The sequence below is a fragment of the Chiloscyllium plagiosum genome, unplaced genomic scaffold, assembly GCF_037043375.1.
Source record: "Chiloscyllium plagiosum isolate Xiang-an unplaced genomic scaffold, Cpla_swu_hap1 HiC_scaffold_3, whole genome shotgun sequence".
NCBI lineage: Eukaryota > Metazoa > Chordata > Chondrichthyes > Orectolobiformes > Hemiscylliidae > Chiloscyllium > Chiloscyllium plagiosum.
In genome coordinates this window covers 30,322,354-30,345,222 of record NW_028270141.1, presented here as the reverse complement: position 1 = coordinate 30,345,222, position 22,869 = coordinate 30,322,354, and the positions used below count along the sequence as shown (strand labels likewise).

The 22,869-nt window shown below is 42.6% G+C and overlaps 1 protein-coding gene across 1 annotated transcript; it reads right to left on the bottom strand.

The window, feature by feature from the left end:
• Positions 1 to 3,871: 3,871 nt before the first annotated feature.
• Positions 3,872 to 22,404, bottom strand: kbtbd11 (kelch repeat and BTB (POZ) domain containing 11). The gene is made up of 2 exons (XM_087978307.1): positions 21,323 to 22,404; positions 3,872 to 17,438 (listed from the first exon to the last, which is right to left on the bottom strand). Exon 2 carries the CDS (start codon positions 17,106 to 17,108, stop codon positions 14,670 to 14,672), a length of 2,439 nt encoding a protein of 812 aa, XP_087834433.1. The 5' UTR covers positions 17,109 to 17,438; positions 21,323 to 22,404; the 3' UTR covers positions 3,872 to 14,669.
• Positions 22,405 to 22,869: the final 465 nt, after the last annotated feature.

The following is a 22,869-nucleotide window of genomic DNA, read 5'->3' as shown; positions in this document are numbered from 1 at the left end:
ACCTGTAATGGTATTTTGTAAAAGTATTATGGTTCAGATGTTTTTCTTTTAATGATATTTTTCACCTTAAGCAGGAAATTAAGGAATGTGACTGGCCTAAATATTTCAAGAATGTATGGTTCTTATGACATACTGATGTGTCTGTAATGCAGATGTTTCAGAAAGGGAGGGAATGTCAACAGATTACTTGCCTGTTTCCTTCTCAGGATTCATGAACACCATGAAGAACCACAAGTGGATTCCAATTAATTTTGATCCCTTGCATTGACTGCAAGCCTCATTAATTCAGATGGATATAGATTTTGCCAGAAGCAGCCTGTTGTACATGCACCCATACACTGTACACAGGTGCATTATTTTGCTTATCACCAAATAATTGAAACTTGCCAAATAAGCCCTACTATGACAATCTGAGGGTTGCTTAGTGAGAAGCAGTAACTTACCTTTTCTAGGATCAAAAGGATGTTGTTTTGAAAGGTTCTCTTTGTTGTGGTGAGAACAGAGCAGATTAATGAATACTAATAACTGTCTAGATAAAAGCTTCTGAATATCTATTTTGTTTGATCCACTTGGGAAGTAATTGGTTTCTAACTCTACAAATAACCTGACTTAAACTATCACCACTCATAGAAACATTTTTAACCTTTTAAATAAAATGATAAAGAGCAGGAAATAAATAGCAGGAATCTTGTTAAAGTTGAATAAATTATGAGTAATAAGAAAGCTATTTGGAATTTTTGAATTAAAACTTTTGTGTAACAAGTTACCAGAAAATGCCTGAATACATTGGTTCAAAAAAAAATTGAAGAGGAGGGAGAGATTTTAAAGGTGGAGTGATAAACTGGATAGTGGGACTGATCTTCAAAACAGTGATGTTTCTTGGATCAAATTGACTTTACAAAGAATCATCAGAGAACGCAGAGGAAACCGGCCATTCGGCCCAATAAATCCACACCTACTCAACAGCATTCCATCCAGACACAACTCCCTACTCTATCCCTGTAACCCTGCATTTCCCATGGCTAATCCACCTAACCTATACATCCCTGGACCCCATTGGCATGCCCAATCCACCTAACCTGCACATCTTTAGACTGTGGGAGGAAATCAGAGCATCCAGCAGAAACCCATGCAGACATATTCTTTTGCAAATTGTGATCTACCTGACATAAAGTTAAAATTTACATCAGCCAAAGTGATAGCAAAAGGAAAGGGAGAAACTATCGCTTATCTTTCTACAATTGACAATTGCAAGGGTTAATCAACTGTACAATCAGTCCCAAATATTTCAAAGTAAATCTATGCACCAGCCACTGGGTTTCAATTCAGCACACTGGATAGAAATACTTAGGGCCAAATTTTCACAACTGAGGCAGACCTTTCCTGACCTAGCACGCTTGTATTAATCTAAAGGACCCAAACACACACTAACTTTGCTCTAACAGGAATAGAAGTCACATAGAATAGGCTCACCCACCTCATCAGCAGATCCAGGTCGCCAAGAGACTATGCAAGTGCTGAGGTGGGCTAATCAGAAGGCCTGCCTCAGAAATCTGGGACTTTATCATAGTTATAATAAAAGCAATTAGGCCAACCAGCCCTCACCCAGCTCAGTCCCTCATCCACTTTCTGTGGCCACTCTTGCCCTCCATACTGACTCATGTGCCTTAACTACCAATGTATAATAATCACTTAAGGATCTCAAACAAGCAGTCAACAATTCGCTTCACTTGTCAAAACACAATCCTGCAGAACTAATACTTTTTTTGGTGAGGATTCTCAACCAAGTTTAATTAAAACTGGTGACAATCTAGATAGCCATTGGTCTTTCTCTGATCTTTATTGTAAACATCAGAATGTTTATTTGGATAAATTAAGTGTTAAGATTTAAAGCTGCTATTATTGCCACTCTGATGATCTGTAGACAATTTGAAATGGTTGATAGAACAGCAATCTTTTTTCTCAAAAAATATTTCTGTTTGGATGTTTTATCAGCAGTTCCAACTTATCATTGTAACTTTTTTGGCTATTGATTGCATATATTATACTGTACGAAAAGGCATGAAATGGCATGGGGTAACTAAGGAACCATAGGGAGCAGCTTGTAGTTGGGTGCAGTGGGGAGGGGCGGGGGGGTGTGTGATAGACATGAGTTGACAAGAGACAATAACAAGCCATGGGAAGTGGCTGGGACATAGGCTGGCACAGAATGAGACATGTAGAATGACTGCATTGCATATGTAAGATCTTTTGAACTTTCAAGATTCCCAAATCCACACTATGGTTCATGACTGCTCTGAGGAGCTTTGAATTGCAAATTATGGTGAAGCTTGCCAGGATATAGGAGATGCCTTCATTGTAATGGTACCAGTCAGGTCAGAATACCAATACTGGTAAAAATAATAGTGCTTGGATTCGGAGCTGGCGACTGCAATCAGATCCTGTCAATATTTAAGTAGTACCTGGGCTGCTTCAACTCTACAAAAATATGACCTTTCAACACAGTTTGCTCTTTTTAAATAAATATTGAATAGATTCGATAGCATATAGTTGGCCAATCCTCCATTTTTAAACATACTCTTTTTAAACATACAATGCCTGATGAGACACTAACAACAACAAAAAAAAATCAAAAGGTTAACTGAAACTTACATTGGAAACATCAAAATCAAATCAAAACTTCATTACTGGATGGTCCCATCTATAAAGAAGGCTTGTACCATGTCAGTGGAGTCCATGTGCTGCCTCTCCACATATATCTGACTGTGCACAGAACCTCAGGTGAGGACATAAAGCAGACAGGTGCTATGAACCCTTCCACTGCCTGGATCTTTTGATGGCCACCATGGTCAGGCCCAGGAGCAGGGTCACAATGGCCTTTGATGTGTCCCCATACATAGTGGTCACAGATCAATAACGTGGGAAATGAGGTCCAAACAAAAATTTAAAGCAGTCTCTTAACATAAAAGATGTTGCAAACAATAACATTTAAACATGAAAAATTGTTACCTCCAGCACAGAAACATGTGGCCTTAAACCTTGTGAACCAAGTTAAATGCCCATTGCATGGGACTGCTATATACAATACACTCCATCCACATCCATGATAGAAAGAGGGAGGTGTGCCTTATAGATAGACTTCCACTAGGGATCCCACTGTGGAACATAAAGATATGATACCAAGGCATATCCAGACAGTGAACACAAAGTGAAAATTGCATAGCAACAGCAGCCATCTATACTGAATGTGTACTGCTCTCAGCTGACTTTTCAGTACAGTACTGAGCAAGTACCACTTTACTAAAGTTGTCTTTGACTCCAGACAAAATACTGAGACATCTTCTATCCAGGTGCACTTAAGAGCTAGCACATTATTGAAAAGGAGCTCCCTTACCCTGGCCAACATTGCTCCCCTTATCAACACCAATTAAAAGCAAATTAACTGTTTATTATTTGTGGGATTTTGCAACAATAATTGCTTTTCAAAGTAATGACTATTTGTGGAGCATTCTGAGACATCATTGTGACTCAGCTCAGGCTTGGTAGACCAAAATGACCCCTTCCTGTGCCCTACTATTCTTTATTGACTTAAAGAAAGTTAGAAAGAAAAATCAAGAGATGGTAAACAGATTTTCTGATTCTCTGTTACCCATTTGACTCAATTGTTGCTTTCCTTAATTATGATACTGCATAAAACAGAATGACAATGCTGACATATAACACAGAATTAGAAATTGAGGCTATTATTTATTAAGAGTCAGAAGTCCCACCAGGAAGAATGACAGTGCATTAAAGAATTGTGAAAATCTCTCACATTTATGCAAATGGGACTCTGTGGAATTCATCCAACAAACAGATTTAAAAATTGTCACAGCATTTAAGCTCTTTATTACAACATCAGTTCTGTTAAATTGCAGTCATCTGTATTAAAGTTTTACACTTTCACTCAAAGTTTACAATGTCCATAAATGAAAGGTTAATAAATACATCAAAAAACAATTAAGAAAAATGCTTTAAGCTGCACAGTGCATTTTAAGCCTTCAACATTAGCTCTTCTCACAAGATGGTAAAATCTCCGTGCATTATTTACAATTGACTCTAACAGTCTACCAAAATGGTACATAGTCCTCTGTACAGGAAATGGAAAGAACTGGTGGCAGTTCATAGAATTACCAACGTAAACATTATAATTCTTTTCAATCCAGAGTGAATCAATTTTTCCTTCATAATTTTACACTTTTGTTAGGGAACACTGGGAAGAGAATTCGACATTAAATTATGCTGTGTTTAGATAATCATGGAACCATTAATTATCACTAACATTTCTTGATTTAAAGTATCAATTGTCATTCAATTATGTTTTGCACATTGTATCCAAGTAGTGCTGACTTAGTTTAGAAGAGTAAAGTACTTGGGGAAATGGAGGCAAAATGAACCGAGAGCTTGTTTTTGTCCACATAATTGTTCGTTCCAGTGCTTAACGATGATCACTGTGGCTGCACCATTAATTGTCAAATATATTGATACTTCTACCTTCACAAGATCATCTTCCACTTGCAGTTCAATTGGCTTTTATCATAGATAAAGTTTGATCCAAAAATATTGTAAAAAACACTTCAAATCTGTCAGTTTAACAAGTCTGAAAATACTTCAGTGTTACTTCTAAAAGTATGAGCAGAATCCACACCGTAATGGAATTGAATGTGAACATTTACTACTGTCTGCCATTCACCTCTATTTTCATGCTGAGGCATTAGGAGCTTGATACCTGAATCACTTGGCACCACATGCATTGCTTGCACTTATAGTGCAATAGGCAAACATTTGTATTTCCACTTATAATATACAAGTTTGAATCATTGAGTCACAAATTTACTAACAGTTTCCATTATTATAAACAAACTCTGAGCACTACACATTTTCTATTTTAGGGTTCAACAGCTTGTACCTTAAACATCTACAAAACACATAACATAGTGCTGCATATTTTTTCTGAAATCTGGCATCACTATACTATGACTCCTATGATGTGTCCTATCCACTTGTTTGAAGCCCTTACGACTTTTATATTACGTGGAACATCAATTCATTGGTATTCAGCAGTTTAAAGGAAGTTGTAATTTAAAACAAAAACAATGCATTAGGAGCATAACAAGTGATGAACAGACAGCTTGAGGGAATAATTCAATCACAGGCATTCTCTACCTGCCTCAGTTATGATCTGGTTGATCGTAATGTCATTCACAGTGTATTCATCTACCACATTTAGTATCAACAGTGAGGTTTTGCTGCAGTCTATCAACGTTGTACATGAGCAGAGCTTAATAAAAGACCACATAAAATTGAAGAGGTAATTCCCTAGTCCCAGTAGCTGAAGGTATAACATCCAAAGATCAGTTAAAATATGGTCTTCTCAAATCTGGTTGCAATGTAATATCATCATCACATGATGTCATATATTCAGTCAAGCTCCTCCAACCTGCTGCAAACAAAAAATTATTGTCCCTAGGGAATGCTTTAGCTATAAGCTGTTCACATTACTGACATCTTTAACTACGTTCCTCCACCTTCATGGGAATCCACCCTAATAGTAAGGTGACATTATGACTGATATGGAATTACAACAGTTTACCCAAAACCACTAAACTCAACAAAAACAGACCAAAGATTGGATGTACAGTATCACTGAAGGAAATATGAAATTCCCATGTTTGTTTGTTATTCATATGCAAAGAGAGTTACTGAAGCAGTTCTGTACTATGAATAACGACATTTTTATGAATAAAGTATATTTTTGCAATAAAAAAAATCAATGAAATCATTCAAACTCAAAAGGATTTTGCTCAGCTTATTACAGTGCAAAACAACCATTTAAATATGTATTAAATGCACTGCCAAATATTTTTACTGACCCAACAAGGATATTGGCAATGTTAAGGGTCACACCAATTGACTCCAGCAAAGTATCAGCATTTACATCCCTCCCACAGACAGCTTGCAAAATATTAGCTTGGATTTGGAATCATAGTACAAAAAAGGTGACTGAAGGGCTCCTGTGGTGCAGTGATAGTGTCCCTACTTCTGGGCCTGAATGCCTGGGTTCAAACCCTATCTGCTCCAGAGGTGCAAAAAATATCTGAACAGGTTGTACAAAAGATAACTACAAAACTTGGTCAACTTGCTGTGTCAGTAATATTTCATGAAAAAGTTAGCTTTCTGACTAATTAGTGCAATGTCATTTGGTTAGTCATTAATTTATCAACATTGATTATTCAAACAGCTTAGTTATACCTAATGCCTAGAAACCGGGTGCATCAAAATAGGCTTAATTTGACTTAAAACGGTACATAAATAATGTCAGATAACTAAGTATGAGAACAAAATAAACAAGCGGGAAGACAGCAGAATCTCCATATGCAATACAACGGAGTAGTCAAAACTTTTCCTCAAATAATGTATAATGAAATTGAGCACATTTGTACCAAACAAATGCGGTAAATGGGTTTTATTGGTAAGGGCTTCTTTAAAAAAAAAGTGGCATAACTAAAAACAGACAATTTTGGAAATTGGTAATTGCGAGACAACCATGTACAGACTATATGCAATTTCACAGCCCAAATTCATTTTTCTTGGTTCAGCAGTCAATGGTTAACTCTGTACTTCAACATTAGCACACAAGGGCAGAATCCTAGTTTATAACATTGTTTGGGTTTATATAAGGAATTACTTGGATTGGAATGCATTTCCGATGCTTTTGGATTCACACCATAATTTAGTACTAAACAAAATTCAGCTTAAGCCACTGTTCAAAAAATATGAAAATGATTGAAATCAATCCCATATGCACACTGATAACGTACAACAGACTACTGAATCTGCTTGAAGTTCCATTATAGATGACATTAGACACAGTATGGTACAGAAAAAGTAGCACAACACATTTCATGTATACTTAGTGCACAAATACAGTAATGAAATGTACTGTCAAGATGCTTTGACCTTGATTTGAAAATATTAACTCTCTGGTGATGGATTAAAATGGTGAAAAGCTTGGGGAAAATAGTTTTGCTTTTAAGGGGAAAAAGAACATGATTTGATAGTTTCCTCTTTCAATTCTTAAATTGATTCTAAATAAAAAATATGTAAAAATATGAATTTTAACATGTTATGTTTCTATTCTAGATGATGTTAAACCAAAAATTAGAAAGATATATTTCAGCAAAACAGATTCCATACTTAGACTTGAAGAACTATACCAAGAGGCCAAAGCAAATTCTTAGCAAATCCCAAAGAAAACAACTGTTTGTGAAAATTATGGGAAGTCGTGACTCTGTGATCTTTGTTACTGCTGAGGATTGTGCCACTGACATTACAGCATGATAGCTGATATCACGGGTAAATGTATTCACATTTCATTAAATGTCAATGCTTCAACTGTGTACAATGTTCAAGAAATTCCTTCTGCTCGCAATTGACCTTCCATACGTTTTGGTCCAACACCCTGAAAAGCTCAGCTAAATCCTTCTTCTTTGCAACTGCATTATCATAGGGGCGACATGGTGGCTCAGTGGTTAGTACTGCTGCCTCACAGCACTAGGGACCTGGGTTCAATTCCTGCCTCAGGCAACTGTCTGTGTGGAGTTTGCACATTCTCCCCATATCTATGTGGGTTTCCTCCCACAGCACCAAAGAGGTGCAGGTAAGGTGAATTGGCCTTGCTAAATTGCCCGTAGTGTTAGGTGCATTAGTCAGGGATGAATGTAGGGGAATGGGTCTGGGTGGGTTGCTCTTCGGAGGGTCGGTGTGGACTTGTTGGGCCAAAGGGCCTGTTTCCACACTGCAGGGAATCTAATCTAATCATAATCATCCTAATAAAGCCTCAACAAAATCTCTCTTTGCATCATGTGTTCACCACCAAACTCAATCTTTTCCTCATTTGCTACGTGTTTTGCTTCTGTGAAGCAACAAGAAGTTTTATTATGTTAAAAGTGCTACAAAGGTTGTTGACTGTACAGAAATCATTCAAGGGACAGGATGGGACACAAGATGGGACAGAAACAAATGATGAGTTGTTGCACAGCAATCAAACACTGGGTCAAAATGTTTTGATTTGTCAAATCCCTAAAACTATTCTAAATTTCTACAAGTGCAACAAAATGTTAATGCAACACTTCTGTAATTGTAACCCATCCACCCCCAAACACACAGGCGCATCATGATTAATACTCACTTTCCCAATACAGGTACATATCAAGTCCCTAAGTTTGTCGTGCTATTTTGAATTGCTTGCCTAGTGGACAGAGGAAAGTGCTTCACCACAAGTAGGTTTGGAGAAGGAAGAGAGATCAGAATATACTACAGTACACCCCAGGCAATCCTGTCATCTCCAAGCAACTAGTTCAACAGCAGCATTCATGAACCACTAAAATCAGGCTAGCTGCTTATTCCCTTGGTCAGAATGAGAGAGTAACCTATAAAAGCAATGTACAAAGAGTTTTAAAAAGATTTTACATCATGAGTGGAAAAAATTTGGCTTCATCCAATAATCTGAAACTAATTATAACATCTGCAGAAAAATATACATCAATTGTTTTATGCTCCTTTTAAACAGACCGGACCTTCAATAATACAAGGGATATTATGAACAGGCCTTCTTAACGTTTGGCATATTTACCAGAGGTTAGACTATGTCTTTTGCAATTTATATGAGTATTTGCCTGGGGTGACTCATTTCCAGAACTGATTTTATCAATATTTTGGCTTTGCCTAACAGAACCATTTCATGGTTGTTCATGAAATTTTATTAACATTTTCCAGTGTGGAGGAAGAAAATTATTCATATAAAATCATAAAACAATTTATACTAAGTACAGAGAAGAATTCTCCTCTATAATGCTGAAAGCCACATTCACACAAAAATCATTGCAACAAAAACCTGCTTTGCCAAACAAATAAGCAAATGTGAAAAAAGCCCAGCATGGAAAATGCTGCTAGATTTTAAAAGCATGGAACTGATATTATGTTCTCATAAACTCAGTTCTTATTGCAATTATTCCAGTCTTGTAAAAATTTAACTGCTATCCTGGAAACAATACGGGTATATTCATGATCAGACTATATCCTTAAGCAACAAATCCAGTAATGAATCATTTTAGTAAAATCTGTCCTGTTTTAAACAAAAGGAAAAAAATTGCATTTCCTAAGACTTTAAATACATTCACAGGTACTGACTGTAGAGCTTAATGTCCGCCATGATCCAGGAGAACATCTATGATTATAGGCTAAATTTTTATTGTAGCGGTTGTCTAGGGCTGATAGTTGTGCGGTATAAAGTACAGCTGGTAGTAGCTAATGATGAACTACAACTTTCCCAGAACAGGAAAGTTCTGCCATTTATGCGATTAAGCATCAACAGAGAAGGATTCAGATGAGGCAGAGGAGGAGGAATGCCTTTTTTCCTTAATATTCCTCAAGTGAAGGACTTACTAAAACTCGTTCACATCAGACTTGAGCTAGATTGAATATGGTGACTAGAACAAGAACACAAGAATTGGTAGTAGTAGACTACATTGCCCATTGAGTCCACTGAGCTATTACAGTTAGTCTTGGGTTTCAGCTTCACTTTCTGGTTTCTCCCCAAATTTCTGTATTGAGAATCCAAAAATGTTTACCCCAGACTAAAATGTACATAAAATGGCATTCACATTTTGAGTAAAGTAATTTCTCCTCAGCTCAGTCCAAAATGATCAGCTCCTTATCGCAAGACTGCGCCTCCAACGTATTAGTTTCCCAACTAATGGAAACAATCAATCTTTCAAAGTTTATTCTTTCAAACCCCTTCAAAGAAGTTCAAGCAATGAGACTTCCCATGGGAGTTTTAAATTACTTGTCTCCAATGTATGTGGTCAGTTCAGGTCCTCGTTTAGGGGTTTTTCACACTGATTTACAACTCAATTAACTAAAATAATTTAAATCCAGCCAAAACTGGTATTTTCATTCATCGTAATTTTAATTTTTAAAAAGTTAAGTTAATTCAACTTTGCTAATTATAATTCCCATTTATAAACACGCATAGTTTGGAAAAATCTTTAGCTTAATCAAGGTCAGTGTAGCTTAATATGAACAAGGACTGGCTTGCCCCTTATTCGTGTGACTGAAAGAAAGCTGAACTTCATTTACCTTAACAAAAGAAGCATGAGCTAGTGAATGCTTTTAAGTTTGAAGGAATTTAGGATTCAAAGGTCGTCAAATAGCAACATGCCATTTTTGTATTTTCAGCTTCTAAAGTTATGAAAAGTGGATATATTGAAAGAGTGGGAAAGGAATGAGAACCAATATAGTAAGTGAAAGCTTGAAGACTATAGCTGGTGTTGACAAAGCACTATTAGTTGGTTTAAACATAAAATAAGTTTCAAAAATGTCACTTGCAACATAAAGCTAATGAGAATGTCAAAGAACTCAGCATTAGAGATGACCAATGCAGAGGTCATGGTCCAAACTCTGCTAGGAAAGTACCAGCAAGTCCCCTGGGCAGTTATTAGTTTATATTCAAACCTGTAATTTATGTCTGAGGAAGAGGTATACTGTGAATTGCCATAAAATGCTGGATTTATTCCACTTTCAGCCTCATGAAAATGGAAACATGACTAAAGCCCTGCACCAAGAAATTGCTGCATTTGTCTTGTTAATTCTACACAAAATTTATTTTAAACAATGACCATTTTCATGATAAAATTTGCAATTTTCAAACGTTTCTCAATCTCTCTGACCCAAAATTCAAGCAACTGAAATACGAATATCATTCCTGCAGGTAATAAGTTGCTCTTGAAAATTTCCAAAATTCTTCATCTCACTTCACTTAATCTGATCTTTCCCATATATCTTTCTATACCTGACTTACTCCAACTCATCCCATAGCCTTTGCATCAGCCCTGTTCTTTATCTATCTACAAATCTTAACCGATACACCAATTTTTTAAACCACAATTTAGCAAGATCCCAGATGGCCTGACCATGCTGTATCAAATCTATCTTCCACCAAGTTGTGGCACAAACATTTTTCAAGGTGAAGGGAAAAACAAAATCTAACAAATGGAGCAAACTGTAGGATGCCGTACGCCTTGAAATACAAATGCCGGGGAAAATGTGCAACAGCTACAAATTTCCAATGTTCCAGAGGTAGATTTCACATTATATTCTCTGCATTGATATAACAAGTCAACTTTGAGTGAAACTTTGAGATATTTGATGCAATGGATGAAGAGGTGTGGATTTTGCGACTGCTACTTGTCAAAAGAAATTATACGTGTGTGAAGTAAATAGTCAGGTTGTGGGGTCAGGGGTGGTGTGGGGGTGGAGGAATAACAGGATTTGCTTGGGTATAAGGTAATCAGGTCGGTGAACTGCATAGTTACCTAGAAGTTAGACTAGGCTTTTATCCTGTCTCACATTTCGCGGATAACTAACCAGGCTAAGTAAACTGGAACTGTAGGAGATCTCCAACTATAACGGAGTTGGATACTTTTCCGGAATATCTAGAAGCAGGGGAATTGTTCATTGGAAATTCAAATCTCCTGGCTTATTTCACATGGAGTCCCAGTGTCAGAACTTCCAAGAGGGCTTGAGGTTCCTCTTTAGTGGTATATCTGATCTCTTACTATCAGGACACTGGAAGATCAGAGCAACAGGATTCTTTATGGTTTAAAAGGAAAACTCAAGATGTACACAATTTTCTTAGTTTAAGATATTATACTGTATGGACTGTAATAATAAATATAAATTTATTCAGATCATGGTTATTATGCATCAAGTCAAACTATACTTCTGTATTTCCTGTTTTATCGCAATTTGCAAGATTACCTCAAGCAGCTGCACCTTTGATTCCACAAATTCATCATAATTTGATGGGGTAAAGCAAACATTTTAGAACACAGGCAATTTGCATGGGATGCATAATCTGCACTATGTACAGTCTCTTCCCTCAAGAAGGTCAAATTAGCCCTTGTGTGCTAATATTATTGTACCTCTTGGGCACAATCTTAACAAAACAGTGTGCTAGCACAAAAACTTAATCATCCAATTAAAAGTGTAAATATAAACAAATACTGGGCAGTGAAAGTTTAAGCTCTACTTCAAACTTGGTTGATAAAAATTCAACTGATAACTGTACACTATTCAAGTTTTGCTTTCATTGTTTAGCTCAGTTAGTTGACTGCTAATGCAAGCAATACCAAATTTTTTTTTCTCTCTCTCTCCCCAAGTGTACGCTGGTCTACACGGTAGCAAGTTAACTTTTCTCCCGAATTTCCTTTTATCACCATTTCTATAGGAATTAAAAAAACTCTTAATGCCTTGGCTATAAAGAGAGTTTTCATATAAACATAACTAGCAAATAAACAAATAGTGACCTTCAAGTAACTTCAGCAGCTGTGCAATGATAGCATGTTACAACTGCTCTACTTTAATATCACACTGATCACTTCTGTATTGGGTGCATTTTTGGTTGTAATTACAAGGCAGTAATCTCAAAGAATGCAGAAGAGATACAAACCATTAAAAGTAAAACCTTGAATGGAATTAAAATTACTTGCATATCTGCTAACAAAGTAATCCACAACTTAGATATATCACACTGCAACATGATTTAAATTATTTTGGTTCAATCCTGACCTAAGTTTAGAGCATTCTCTTAACTTTCACTGCCTAGGCTGCTTAAATTATTTTCAGTTAATTATTTCCTTTGGTTAATGGCCAAATCATAATTGTATTGTTGTGTCATCCCTGTCAACTTTAACAGCAGTAATAGTCACTGTCACAAGTTAAAAAGCCAGTAAAAAATGACATTGTAAGTCAGAATCACCTACTTAGGCTTTAGAAAAATATCAAGAGATACAATGTACAAAATCCAACTAGTCTCAATATAGGCATATTAACAATCCAAAATGCACATATTTTAGCAATATTTCAAGTTCTTGTTTTAACACTTTAACCTGGAATGATAATTGCATTGTCATTGATAATCTATGAACCCAAACTTTCACATGTTTACTTCATAGAAAATGTTGGAAATACAAAGCAGGTCTATTAGTATCTGAGAAAGTCAGATTAGCATTTAGTCTATATAACAATGATAAATCATTTTGCTTGTTTTTGATTTAATCACTAATTCCTCATTTCTTCCAACAAAATCACAGAGTTTGAGAAAATTTTCAGTGCTCACAAATTTAGAGTGGGTACTTGACTGCACCACTAACTCACCGCTGATTTGACATTTTCCACATCTCAAGTACCACAACTTAACAGTGTTTCACAGCTGGGGAATAAATTCTGACTTTTGGCAATAATGCAAAATAGCTTTCTGACTGGCCGACTATGTGCCCCTCTCCTTTTTTTTTTAATTTCCTTTAAAATCAAATGAAAAATCAGGAGATGAAAACAGACATCTGATTCAATATATTTTTAACAAAAATACTAAATTGCCAAAAATAATACTTTTTTCCCCACCACCCTAGCCACCTCAAAACTTGACTGCAAGTAACGGTTTCCAATGTTACAGACTTTGGCCTGGGCAAGGGTATGTGCTCAATACTGCTTGCCACCCACTCATGAAGGTGCCAGCAGGGATGTCAAAATCATTTGTCCACAACCACATCCCTTTTTCAGTTGTTATCCAAATAAGCAAATTGGACTATAAAACTTGTTTCTTTTGGTCTCCACAGATCCTGCCAAACCTGCTGAGTTTCTCCAGCAACTTCCCTTTTATCCTTTTATATTTTAAAACAAAAAGCTGCTGACAGAATCTAAATTGTACTTAGAAAATGCCAGATTGACTTGAAGCAAAATTATGGTTATGCCATGGTCAGAGGGTATGACTTTATAAAAGATACAAAAAACACTAAACTTCAGCTGTCACTTGTTTCTTTGCTCCATGCCAAGGGAAAGGTAGGCAGTGAGGGAGGGGGAAAGGGAATGAGGCAGTGGAGAAGGAAGGGAGCGGATGAGGGATACAGGGAGTGGGGGAGAGCAGGGAGCCAGTGGGAGGACTACAGAGATGCGGGGGCAGAGATGTAGTGGAGGTTGGGGGGGAGGCACATGGGTGGGGGATAGAGAGTGGGTGGGCTGGGGCACAGGGAGGCAGTAAGGGTGGGGGATTACAGGGAGGCAGGGGTACATGGAAGCAGTAGGGGTGGGGGACATAGGAAGCAGTTGGGAAGGCACAGTGATGTGGTGGTGGCACAGGGAAGCAGAGGGGGCTCAGGTTACAGGGAGGCAATGGGTTGCAGGGGTTACAGGGAGGTAGTTGCAGGGCGGGATGAGGTATAAGTTGGGGGGTGGGAGATATGGGGGTACAGGAAGGCTGTGGAGGTGGAGGGTACAGGGCAGCAGGTACAGGGAGGTGGGAGATAGAGGGAGGCAGTGAGGATGAGGGGCACAAAGAGGCAGTGGGGGTGGAGGGGCAGTACAGGGAGGTTTACAGGAGGCACGGATGATAGCAAGGTTTACAGGGGACACAGTGAGGCAGTGTGGGGAGCAGGGGGTTTATAGGGAGGCTGTGGCGGGGGGGGTACAGGGTGGTAGTGTGGGGGCAGGGGGTACAGGGAAGTAGTGTGGGGGACAGGGTAATGGCGTTTCCCTTTCCTCCTTATCTACGAACAGGGGTGGGGCCTGTCTCAGGGCGCCTTGTGGTGAGCGGTCACGCTCCTGTCGGGGAAGGTGAGGACGACCGGGAAGAGTACCCCCTTGGCCTCGGCGCACGCTGTGAGCTGCTGGCTTTGGAGGCGGCGCTGGCGTCCCCGGTCCCCGTTGTTGTGGTCCTCCTCCTCGGTCAGGGTGAAGCGCAGGCTGTAGGCCCGGCTGACGCAGTAAAGGTCGCGGCCCAGGAGGGCGCAGCGGAAAGGCTGCACCGGGGCGGCGGCGGGCAGCAGCAGGGAGCCGCAGTCACTCCACACCCGGGCCACCGTGTTGTAGCGGGAGATCACGGCGAGGGGCGCTCCAGCTCCGGCCCGGCGCTCCAGGTCGAAGCGGTAGAGCCACCGGCCTAGAGCCACCATGTCGGCGGAGCGGCGCCGGCTGCTGCTGCACGGACACTCCTGCCACTCGTCCCGCCGCGGGTCGTAACGCAGGAGGCGGTAGAAGAGCGAGCCGCCCGACACGTAAATGGAGCCAGAGCAGGCGGCCGCCTGGTGGCAGACGGCGAAGCCTCCGCGGGGTAACGGCGCCGCCGGGCTCCAACGGTCGGCCCGCGGGTCGTATCGCTCGACGCTGAAGAGGCACTCGCCGCCGATGGCGTACAGCTGGCCGTCCAGGGCCACCAGCTTCAGCTGCGAGCGGGCCTGCCTCATGGGCCTCAGCTCGGACCAGCCTCCGGTCGCCGGGTTGTAACTGAAGAGACGGTCGGAAGGTCGGGCTCGAGGCCCGGCGCCCCGCAGGCCGCCCGCCACGAACAGGTAGTTGTACAGGGTGCACAGGCCGCAGCCCCGGGCGTCCGCCGCCGCCTCGGGCAGGCGGCTCAGCCGCTCCCAGTTCTCGGTGGACGCGTCGCGACGGTAGAGCCAGCGGGCGGCGGCCTCCTCGTCTTCACCTCCATCCGAGCCCTCCCGGGGCGTCCCGGCCTCCGATGGGGAGCCGACCTCGGGGCTCTCCGGCCTACTCCCTTCCCGGCTGACCGGCCGGCTCCCCGCCGGCGAAGGCCGCTCGTACACCTCGTTGAGGTCGACCAGCACCAGACAACGTTCGCCGCCCGCTGAGGAGGAGGCGGACGCTGCAGAACTCGAGGCCGAGGCTCCAGCCGGGGCCTGCTCCGTCCTTTTCCTCAGGATGAGCTCCCTCTCGGCTCCGCTCAGGCGGCCGTAGACGGCGGGTTCCCGCAGCACCCGCAGGTAATGGTCGCTCATGAACTTGTAGGCGGCCTCCCGCAGCTCGGGCAGCCGCTGCCGCTTGGCCAGGCCCAGCAGCTCCAGGCAGTTGCCGAGCTCCAGCTGGGCCTTGAGCGAGTCGACGGCCGAGTGCAGGGCGCACGGCATCTGCAGGTACTGCGCCCCGGCGATCAGCTCGGCCGCGTTGTCGGCCCGCGCCGCCATGCCCGCTCCGTACGCGTAGTCGAGCAGCGGCCTCAGCGCCTCGAAGCTCAGGCCGCCGCGGAGGCTCAGGAACTGGCGGGACAGCCGCGCCCGGAAGAAGTCGCTGCGCTCGGCCAGCACCGCTTTGTGGGCCCGCACCCGCAGGCCCGACACCTCGATCACCAGGTCGGGCTCCGGGCCCTCCGCCGACGGGGGTGGGGGCGAGGCAGCGCCGCCGCCGCCGCCTCCTCCTCCGCTGCCCGCCTCCAGGCTCCAGTAAGGGACGGGGACCGAGCTGCCCCCATGCTCCTCCGGGGGCCCGCGGAGTTGCTCCTGCTGCTGCTGGTGGTGGTTGTTGTTGATCTGCTGCTGGCTCTTCACCACCCGCTCCTCCGGCGCTGACACCCGCTCCTGCTCGTCGCCGGTGGCCGCCGCGAAGCAGAGGGACGAGCCGAAGCTGCAAGACCGCGGGCCGGGGCTGCCGTCCCCCTGACTGGACTCTTCCTCGCCACCTCCTGCCGGCGCCTCCCCGTCCGACCCCTCAGCTCCCCCATTGTCAGAGCTGCCCTGATGCCCCGCGTCTCTCCTCCCTTCAGTCCATCCTCCTGTTGTTGCAGCTGGATCTGCACTCACCCCCTCTCTGCTTTCGCACCCCGCTGCCCCAGTCTCCCCAGTGCAGCAGGAGGTCTCTCCACCCAGGTCCCAATGGACCGTCCGAAACCCGGGTCCCACCGACTCCTCCGGTCGTGTCTTAGTTCCTGGGCAAAGTATCTGCCCTGAATCGTGTTGCTCCAAGAGAACTAGTGGCTCATCTTGCAAGCACGTTGCTCTCCTTGCCCCACTGACGTCTGTTGTTTTGATGGGCTCAACCTGCTCCCTGGTCAGAGTTTGCCCATTCCTATGGTTTTCCACTTGTACCCCACCATGGCTCTGTCCTGGGAAAGAACTCCGAGGAATGCCTATTAATAAAGATTCGACATCCAAGTTCTCGTTCTTTTGCAAAGAGGAAGCACTAGTGACAACAAATACATCCTGACCAGACTGATCCATCGATTAGATAAGATTGTATTGGTTGACTTATAGGGCAACTCCAGTCCGAGCTGTTACGAGCATAACTCACAATAAATTCCTGGACCAGGCACCTCATTCGGACACGTTTTGCTTCCCACACAGCCTGATATGGGTATTCAAATTGCACGTTTACCAGCAATGCTTTGTGAACTAAGTATGGTTTGGTGCTGCAAGCAACCTCCTGTGAGATGAGCTTAGAGAAACTGAGGCTGTTACTGCTTCAAAGTCCTGAACGCGTGTTGAAATAGGTCGGCAGGACCCTAATATCAGGCCAGACTTCCCTGTTGTACTCTCTATGCAGAGGGATGCCTATGAGACAATCAAAAATATTTTTCAATTAATGGCTTCATACAACAAAAAAAAACCAAACCAAACCATTTTACCTCAAAACAATTATAGCATAGTTATATAAATATCTGGTCAAATTTGAAGTGAAGTGCAGCCCTAAAGAGATGGTCAGTTAATTTGGTTGGTTGAATTCAAATTGGATAAATTAGCCAGATCAGTAGTCTTATGATGCTGAATAACAAAATAATTATGATTCCTGAATAGGCTTAGAAACCATTTCACAGTTTTGTGTGGTGCAATGATAGTGTCCTACCTCTGAACCAGAAGAGACTGGTTCTAGTCCCACTTGCTCAAGAGGTGTGTTAAAACATACCTGAACAAGTTGATTTTAAAAATACAGTCATGATGCACATCATCTCAAAATCGCTAATTGGGTCCACAAATCTGAAGGTCAACTAGAGTGAAAATTGTAGACTATTTTGGCTGATGGAATAAACATTTGTAAATAGCCCTTGTTTGTGATTACCACAGCAGCACTACTTGTGAAAGATTACTAAACAATGTTATTGTTTTGACATCAACCTTCTTTGGAGTCTTTGTTGTCTTATAATGCTGCATTTAAAGTAAATGTGAATTGGTGTTACTTTTCATGCAGTGATGGCTAGGTAGGGTCTTCAATATATCTCAGATACACACAAGATAATATCCAGTTTATCACTGGTCTGTATCATAATTTAAATGATTTATGCAACAATAAGGACACTGGCTACATTCAATAACTTACATGAAAATAGGTCCAGCCACAAGACACTATTATAACCATTTTAATTTTTTAAAAAAAGCTTATATGCTTTTCACAAACCCCAGACATTCCAAATAACCCAATGAAGTACTTTTAAAACATCGTCACTGTTGTTATGTAGGAAATATGACTGTTGCTTGAGTTTGTTATTGTACAATATGAAAATAACTAGATGGACCAATTTTGTCATGTTGATTTGGAATAAATATTAGGCAGAAAACCACGAATAACTCCATTTCTCTCCTCCCAAATACTGCCATCCGATCTTGTTACAACTGAAATTTTGCTTTCGCTCCACGCCTAATACTCGCTTCATTGCGTTTCCCAAGGGAGTGGATATCAAAATGATTAAAGGCTTCATCAAACCACGTGAAGAGAACATATCCTGCTTTCCCTGTTTCCACGTGATTCGCGAATTTAAGTTTCAAATGCTTCTGCGGATGGTGAGCCTACATGTCTACAGTATTGGACATAATGTGGACTTCAGCACGGGTGGGAGGGAGAAATAAGTCAAGTTGGTCAAGGCATGGCCACTAAAGCTATTTACAGTCCGACAGGTTCCACTCAGAACATGATTAGGGGAGCCGGTGTTGGACTGGGGTGGACAAAGTTATAAATTCGATTAAGGAGCAGAGCTTCGAAAGCTAGTGCTTTGGAATCAACCAATTGGACTATAACCTGGTGTTGTGTGATTTTAACTCTCAGGTGGGCGGCACGGTGGCACAGTGGTTAGCACTGCTGCTTCACAGCGCCAGAGACCCGGGTTCAATTCCCGACTCAGGCGACTGACTGTGTGGAGTTTGTACGTTCTCCCCGTGTCTGTGTGGGTTTCCTCCGGGTGCTCCGGTTTCCTCCCACAATCCAAAAAAATGTGCGGGTCAGGTGAATTGGCCATGCTAAATTGCCCGTAGTGTTAGGTTAAAAGGGGTAAATGTAGGGGTATGGGTGGGTTGCGCTTCGGCGGGTCGGTGTGGACTTGTTGGGCCGAAGGGCCTGTTTCCACACTGTAAGTAATCTAATCTAATCTAAACAGTTTGTGCTTACAGCTTCAGAGAGGTGCAGAAAGGTGTCTGATACACGTTGAACCCCCTCTCCTCCGTCCAGCTGTTTGGGAGTGGATGGAGAGAATTTGAGTTCCCATAGCTGTGCACTTTATTTCTGTCGCTCCGATAGTTTGACCACTCCCTCCACCTATCGTTTCAATAGGACTTTGCTGGAGATAGTTGCATAAATACCAGATGATACGAGTAGCCCCGTAACGCCGTGCAGTTCAGAGCCGACCCGAGAATGAAAGGATTAGCACCAATGGCAAAACCTGCTGGAATCAACTTTGTTAGGCGGAAGTGTTTGAACCCAATTCTCAGCCACAACATGCTCGTAAGTGAGCGTCATATGGACAGCAGGGAGTGAACAAGGCAGATCGAATTGCAATGGGGAGAAAGTGAGGTCTGCAGATGCTGGAGATCAGAGATGGAAATGTGTTGCTGGAAAAGCGCAGCAGGTCAGGGAGCATCTAGGGAACAGGAGAATCGACGTTTCGGGCATCATAAGAATCCTGAGATTCATACAATTGTCCTGAGGCAGTTTTCACTCTATATTTATCTGCGGACGGTTTGTTCATTTCAGAGTAGCTAAATATTGGATTAGTTTTCCCTAAACGAGACTGAGAAAATGCAGAAAAATTACGCTCTGTTTGAAGCGTCTTTCTGATGCTGAACTGCATATCCCTAGGTTGAGCGCTCCCTGGTGAAACGAAAGGGATGTATATCGAAACCATCGTGAAATTAGCAAAAGGCACGCTGCGTTTATAAGTCTCGGGGTGGGTCGGGATCTGAACCCTGGGAAGTACAATTCAGTGGACACTGAAGGCTATTTCGCTGACTGACGAAGCGTCTGTCAGAGATGCCGACAATGAATGAACTGCAGATATAACATCCCAGCCCCGGGGCTGGAGGAAGAAAGCCTGTTGCTGCTGCACACTGCATAGAAGGCCCAGGACGGAGGGGAGGGGGGGGGGGGGGGAGCGAAAGGATTGCAAGGCAGGAAAAAGGGGCGTGGGAGTTACACCGCAATCCACCGAATTAAAATTGTGACTAAAACTAAACCAACCGATCAGCCATATTGCAGGGAGTGCTTCGCTGGGGCCGTATACTATCGAACCCTAAAGCGCCAGGCGCTGGCTGCATTGTAGCGCGTCGTTCCATTGCAATTTGAACGCGATCAGAATCAGTTTAATCTCAAGACAAACACACCAAGTATCCCATTCATTTCTCTCAACCCAATTAATCTTTGCCTCGCCTAAGCTAAATTGAATTCAAAATCGCCCTTGCGCTTCCTTCTCTGACACAACAGAACACTTGAGACACCAATTCTGTGCAGATTTTACAGAAATCGTGCTTGCATTTGGCCCAATCTGATTGGTAGTAGTTGGGGGGGGGGGGGGGGGTCGGTCCTTTTAGATTGGGACAGTTTACGCTAACCTCGTGTACTCTCCCAGCCGAAAACGGGCCCTCGGTCGTGTGCTCACTGGGAGCGATCAGGCATGAATGAAGGTTGCAGCACTGCAAGGACTGAGTGCATCTTCTGCAAGGAACCATTCTGTGGGCGGTTGGAAAATAGTACGCGCGATAGCCAGGTTGTGTGTGAAAATAAAAAAAATCAGTTCCATTTTCAAAAGTTTCAGGGCGAAAGGATCGGATCAGTACACAGCAGGAAAGAATCAGAAATGGCTCTGTTACAAGTAATATACATTGGAGCTCTATTCGATCTCTAGATATATCCTGCCATTTTAAAAGAAAAAAAAGTCACGTCAGATTTTAATCAGTATTTTGCAACACTGCAATAATCAAATAAGTGAACTCCTGCTGGAGACAGCGTATTTGCATGCTGTCAATCCAGGCCTTTGGGTCATTTTATAATGCATTTTACCAAAAACGACGATCAGGAAAGCGAGATTTGTATTAAAAAAAAAGGGTAGCAACCCGTAAAGAGATGTGGTGCGATTTAAATAGTTGGAGGCTATTCCCGACTGCGGGTCTCTTAATTCAATGCCTGATGACCGCTGTACACCAGGAAAAAAAACTCAGAAAATCAGGGCACTTACTGGTATCTCGAAATCAAATTGCCATCAATCACTATCAGCAAAGCCACCTGCCAGTCTAGACCTTGCAGCCGTTTTCTTTAAAAAAAAGACGAACTGTGAAAATGCAAACGGAGAATTTCAATCAGCAATGATAGCGAAGCTGGTGAGGAAAGGGGAAAAGAAAACAGACGAGTGTTTGACGTGAAGCGGAGCAGAGAGGCGCCGTTGTCTCCAGTATCCCTTTAATCCCGAGTTACAACAGAGGCAGCTTCCTCGCCCGTGGTTCCCCGGTGCAGGGAAAGTCTCACTCACGGATCCAACTGGTCCCCGGTTTTGTTCACGAGTTAACCCGGATGACGGGGCTCTCCGCGCCAATCCTGCCGCCCCCTTGCATCGTTGGTACGGGGCTAGATTAAACGTGGGTAAGTGAGAGCTATGACTCAATCTGTCCAGGTGGATGAAAGAGGCCGAATCCTCACGTCTTTGCTTCTGCTTAATGAATAATTCTTCCAACTCGACGTGTGGAGATGCTCGGTGCATATATTTTCAACCAATCGACTGGAACCTTGATCCTTCTTTAACAAAGTGCATCTTGCGTCAGTACTTTCTTAGTGCTTTCAGTGGATGGTTTGGTGAAAAAAAAACATTCTTCTGAATGCATGCATTGAGTCCCACCTACTTCCTCAGCACGCAGCTGCAGAAACTGCTGAACCCCCTTCGGCAACTGTGCATGCCTCACTCACAGGGAGGGGGTCATTTCCGGATTAACTCCACCGAGTCGTGTGCTGAGTTGGTCATTGGGGATTAAAACAAAGCGGGGTCGTTGCAGATCAATAGCCACCAACTTTGCCACATGAAGGAGACATGTACAAGATTCAGCCCTGGCACCAGCACTGAGGTGGCATCGCATTCCTCATCCATTCATGCCCATTGCAACACGCGGGGATGAATATTGAATATACCTATGTTGCCGCCACTTGTAAGATATTACCATGATTCTGGGGCGCGGGGTGCTGTTAAGGGTGGGATTAAAGTCAGCATAATACAAAAGACAAAAAAAAGTAGAGAAAAACTGGCGATACTGAGCAGTCGGCCAGCACACACCCTCTCACACACACACCCTCCCCACCTTACTTGATCGAATACTATAATGGGATCTTCAAGCTACATAACACTTAAGGCAAATAGAACGAAGTACAAAGTCCAGTCTGAACATTTCGCAACTTCACTGTTGATTCTGCTCTTGACATCAGATTCCATTGTACTTAAAACCTGGAGTGAAAGTTGCATCCACATTATTCTCACTCAAGCCAATGTGCAATCCCCCCGGCAGCAAGACCAATTTAACGGGAAGTTGTCTCAAATAGGATCAAGTTGGCGATTCTCTTGTTTCCTGGTCAGAATTTCAAGCTCCACTCAAACATTTGAGTACAAGTTCGAGGATGTCACTCCAGTTAAGTACTGACCAATGGATTACCACACTGTCAGGGGCATTGTCTTTCTGATTAAGTATTAAATCCCGACCCTCTCATGTAAACGTGAAAAACCTGGTGGTACAAAGCAGAGGA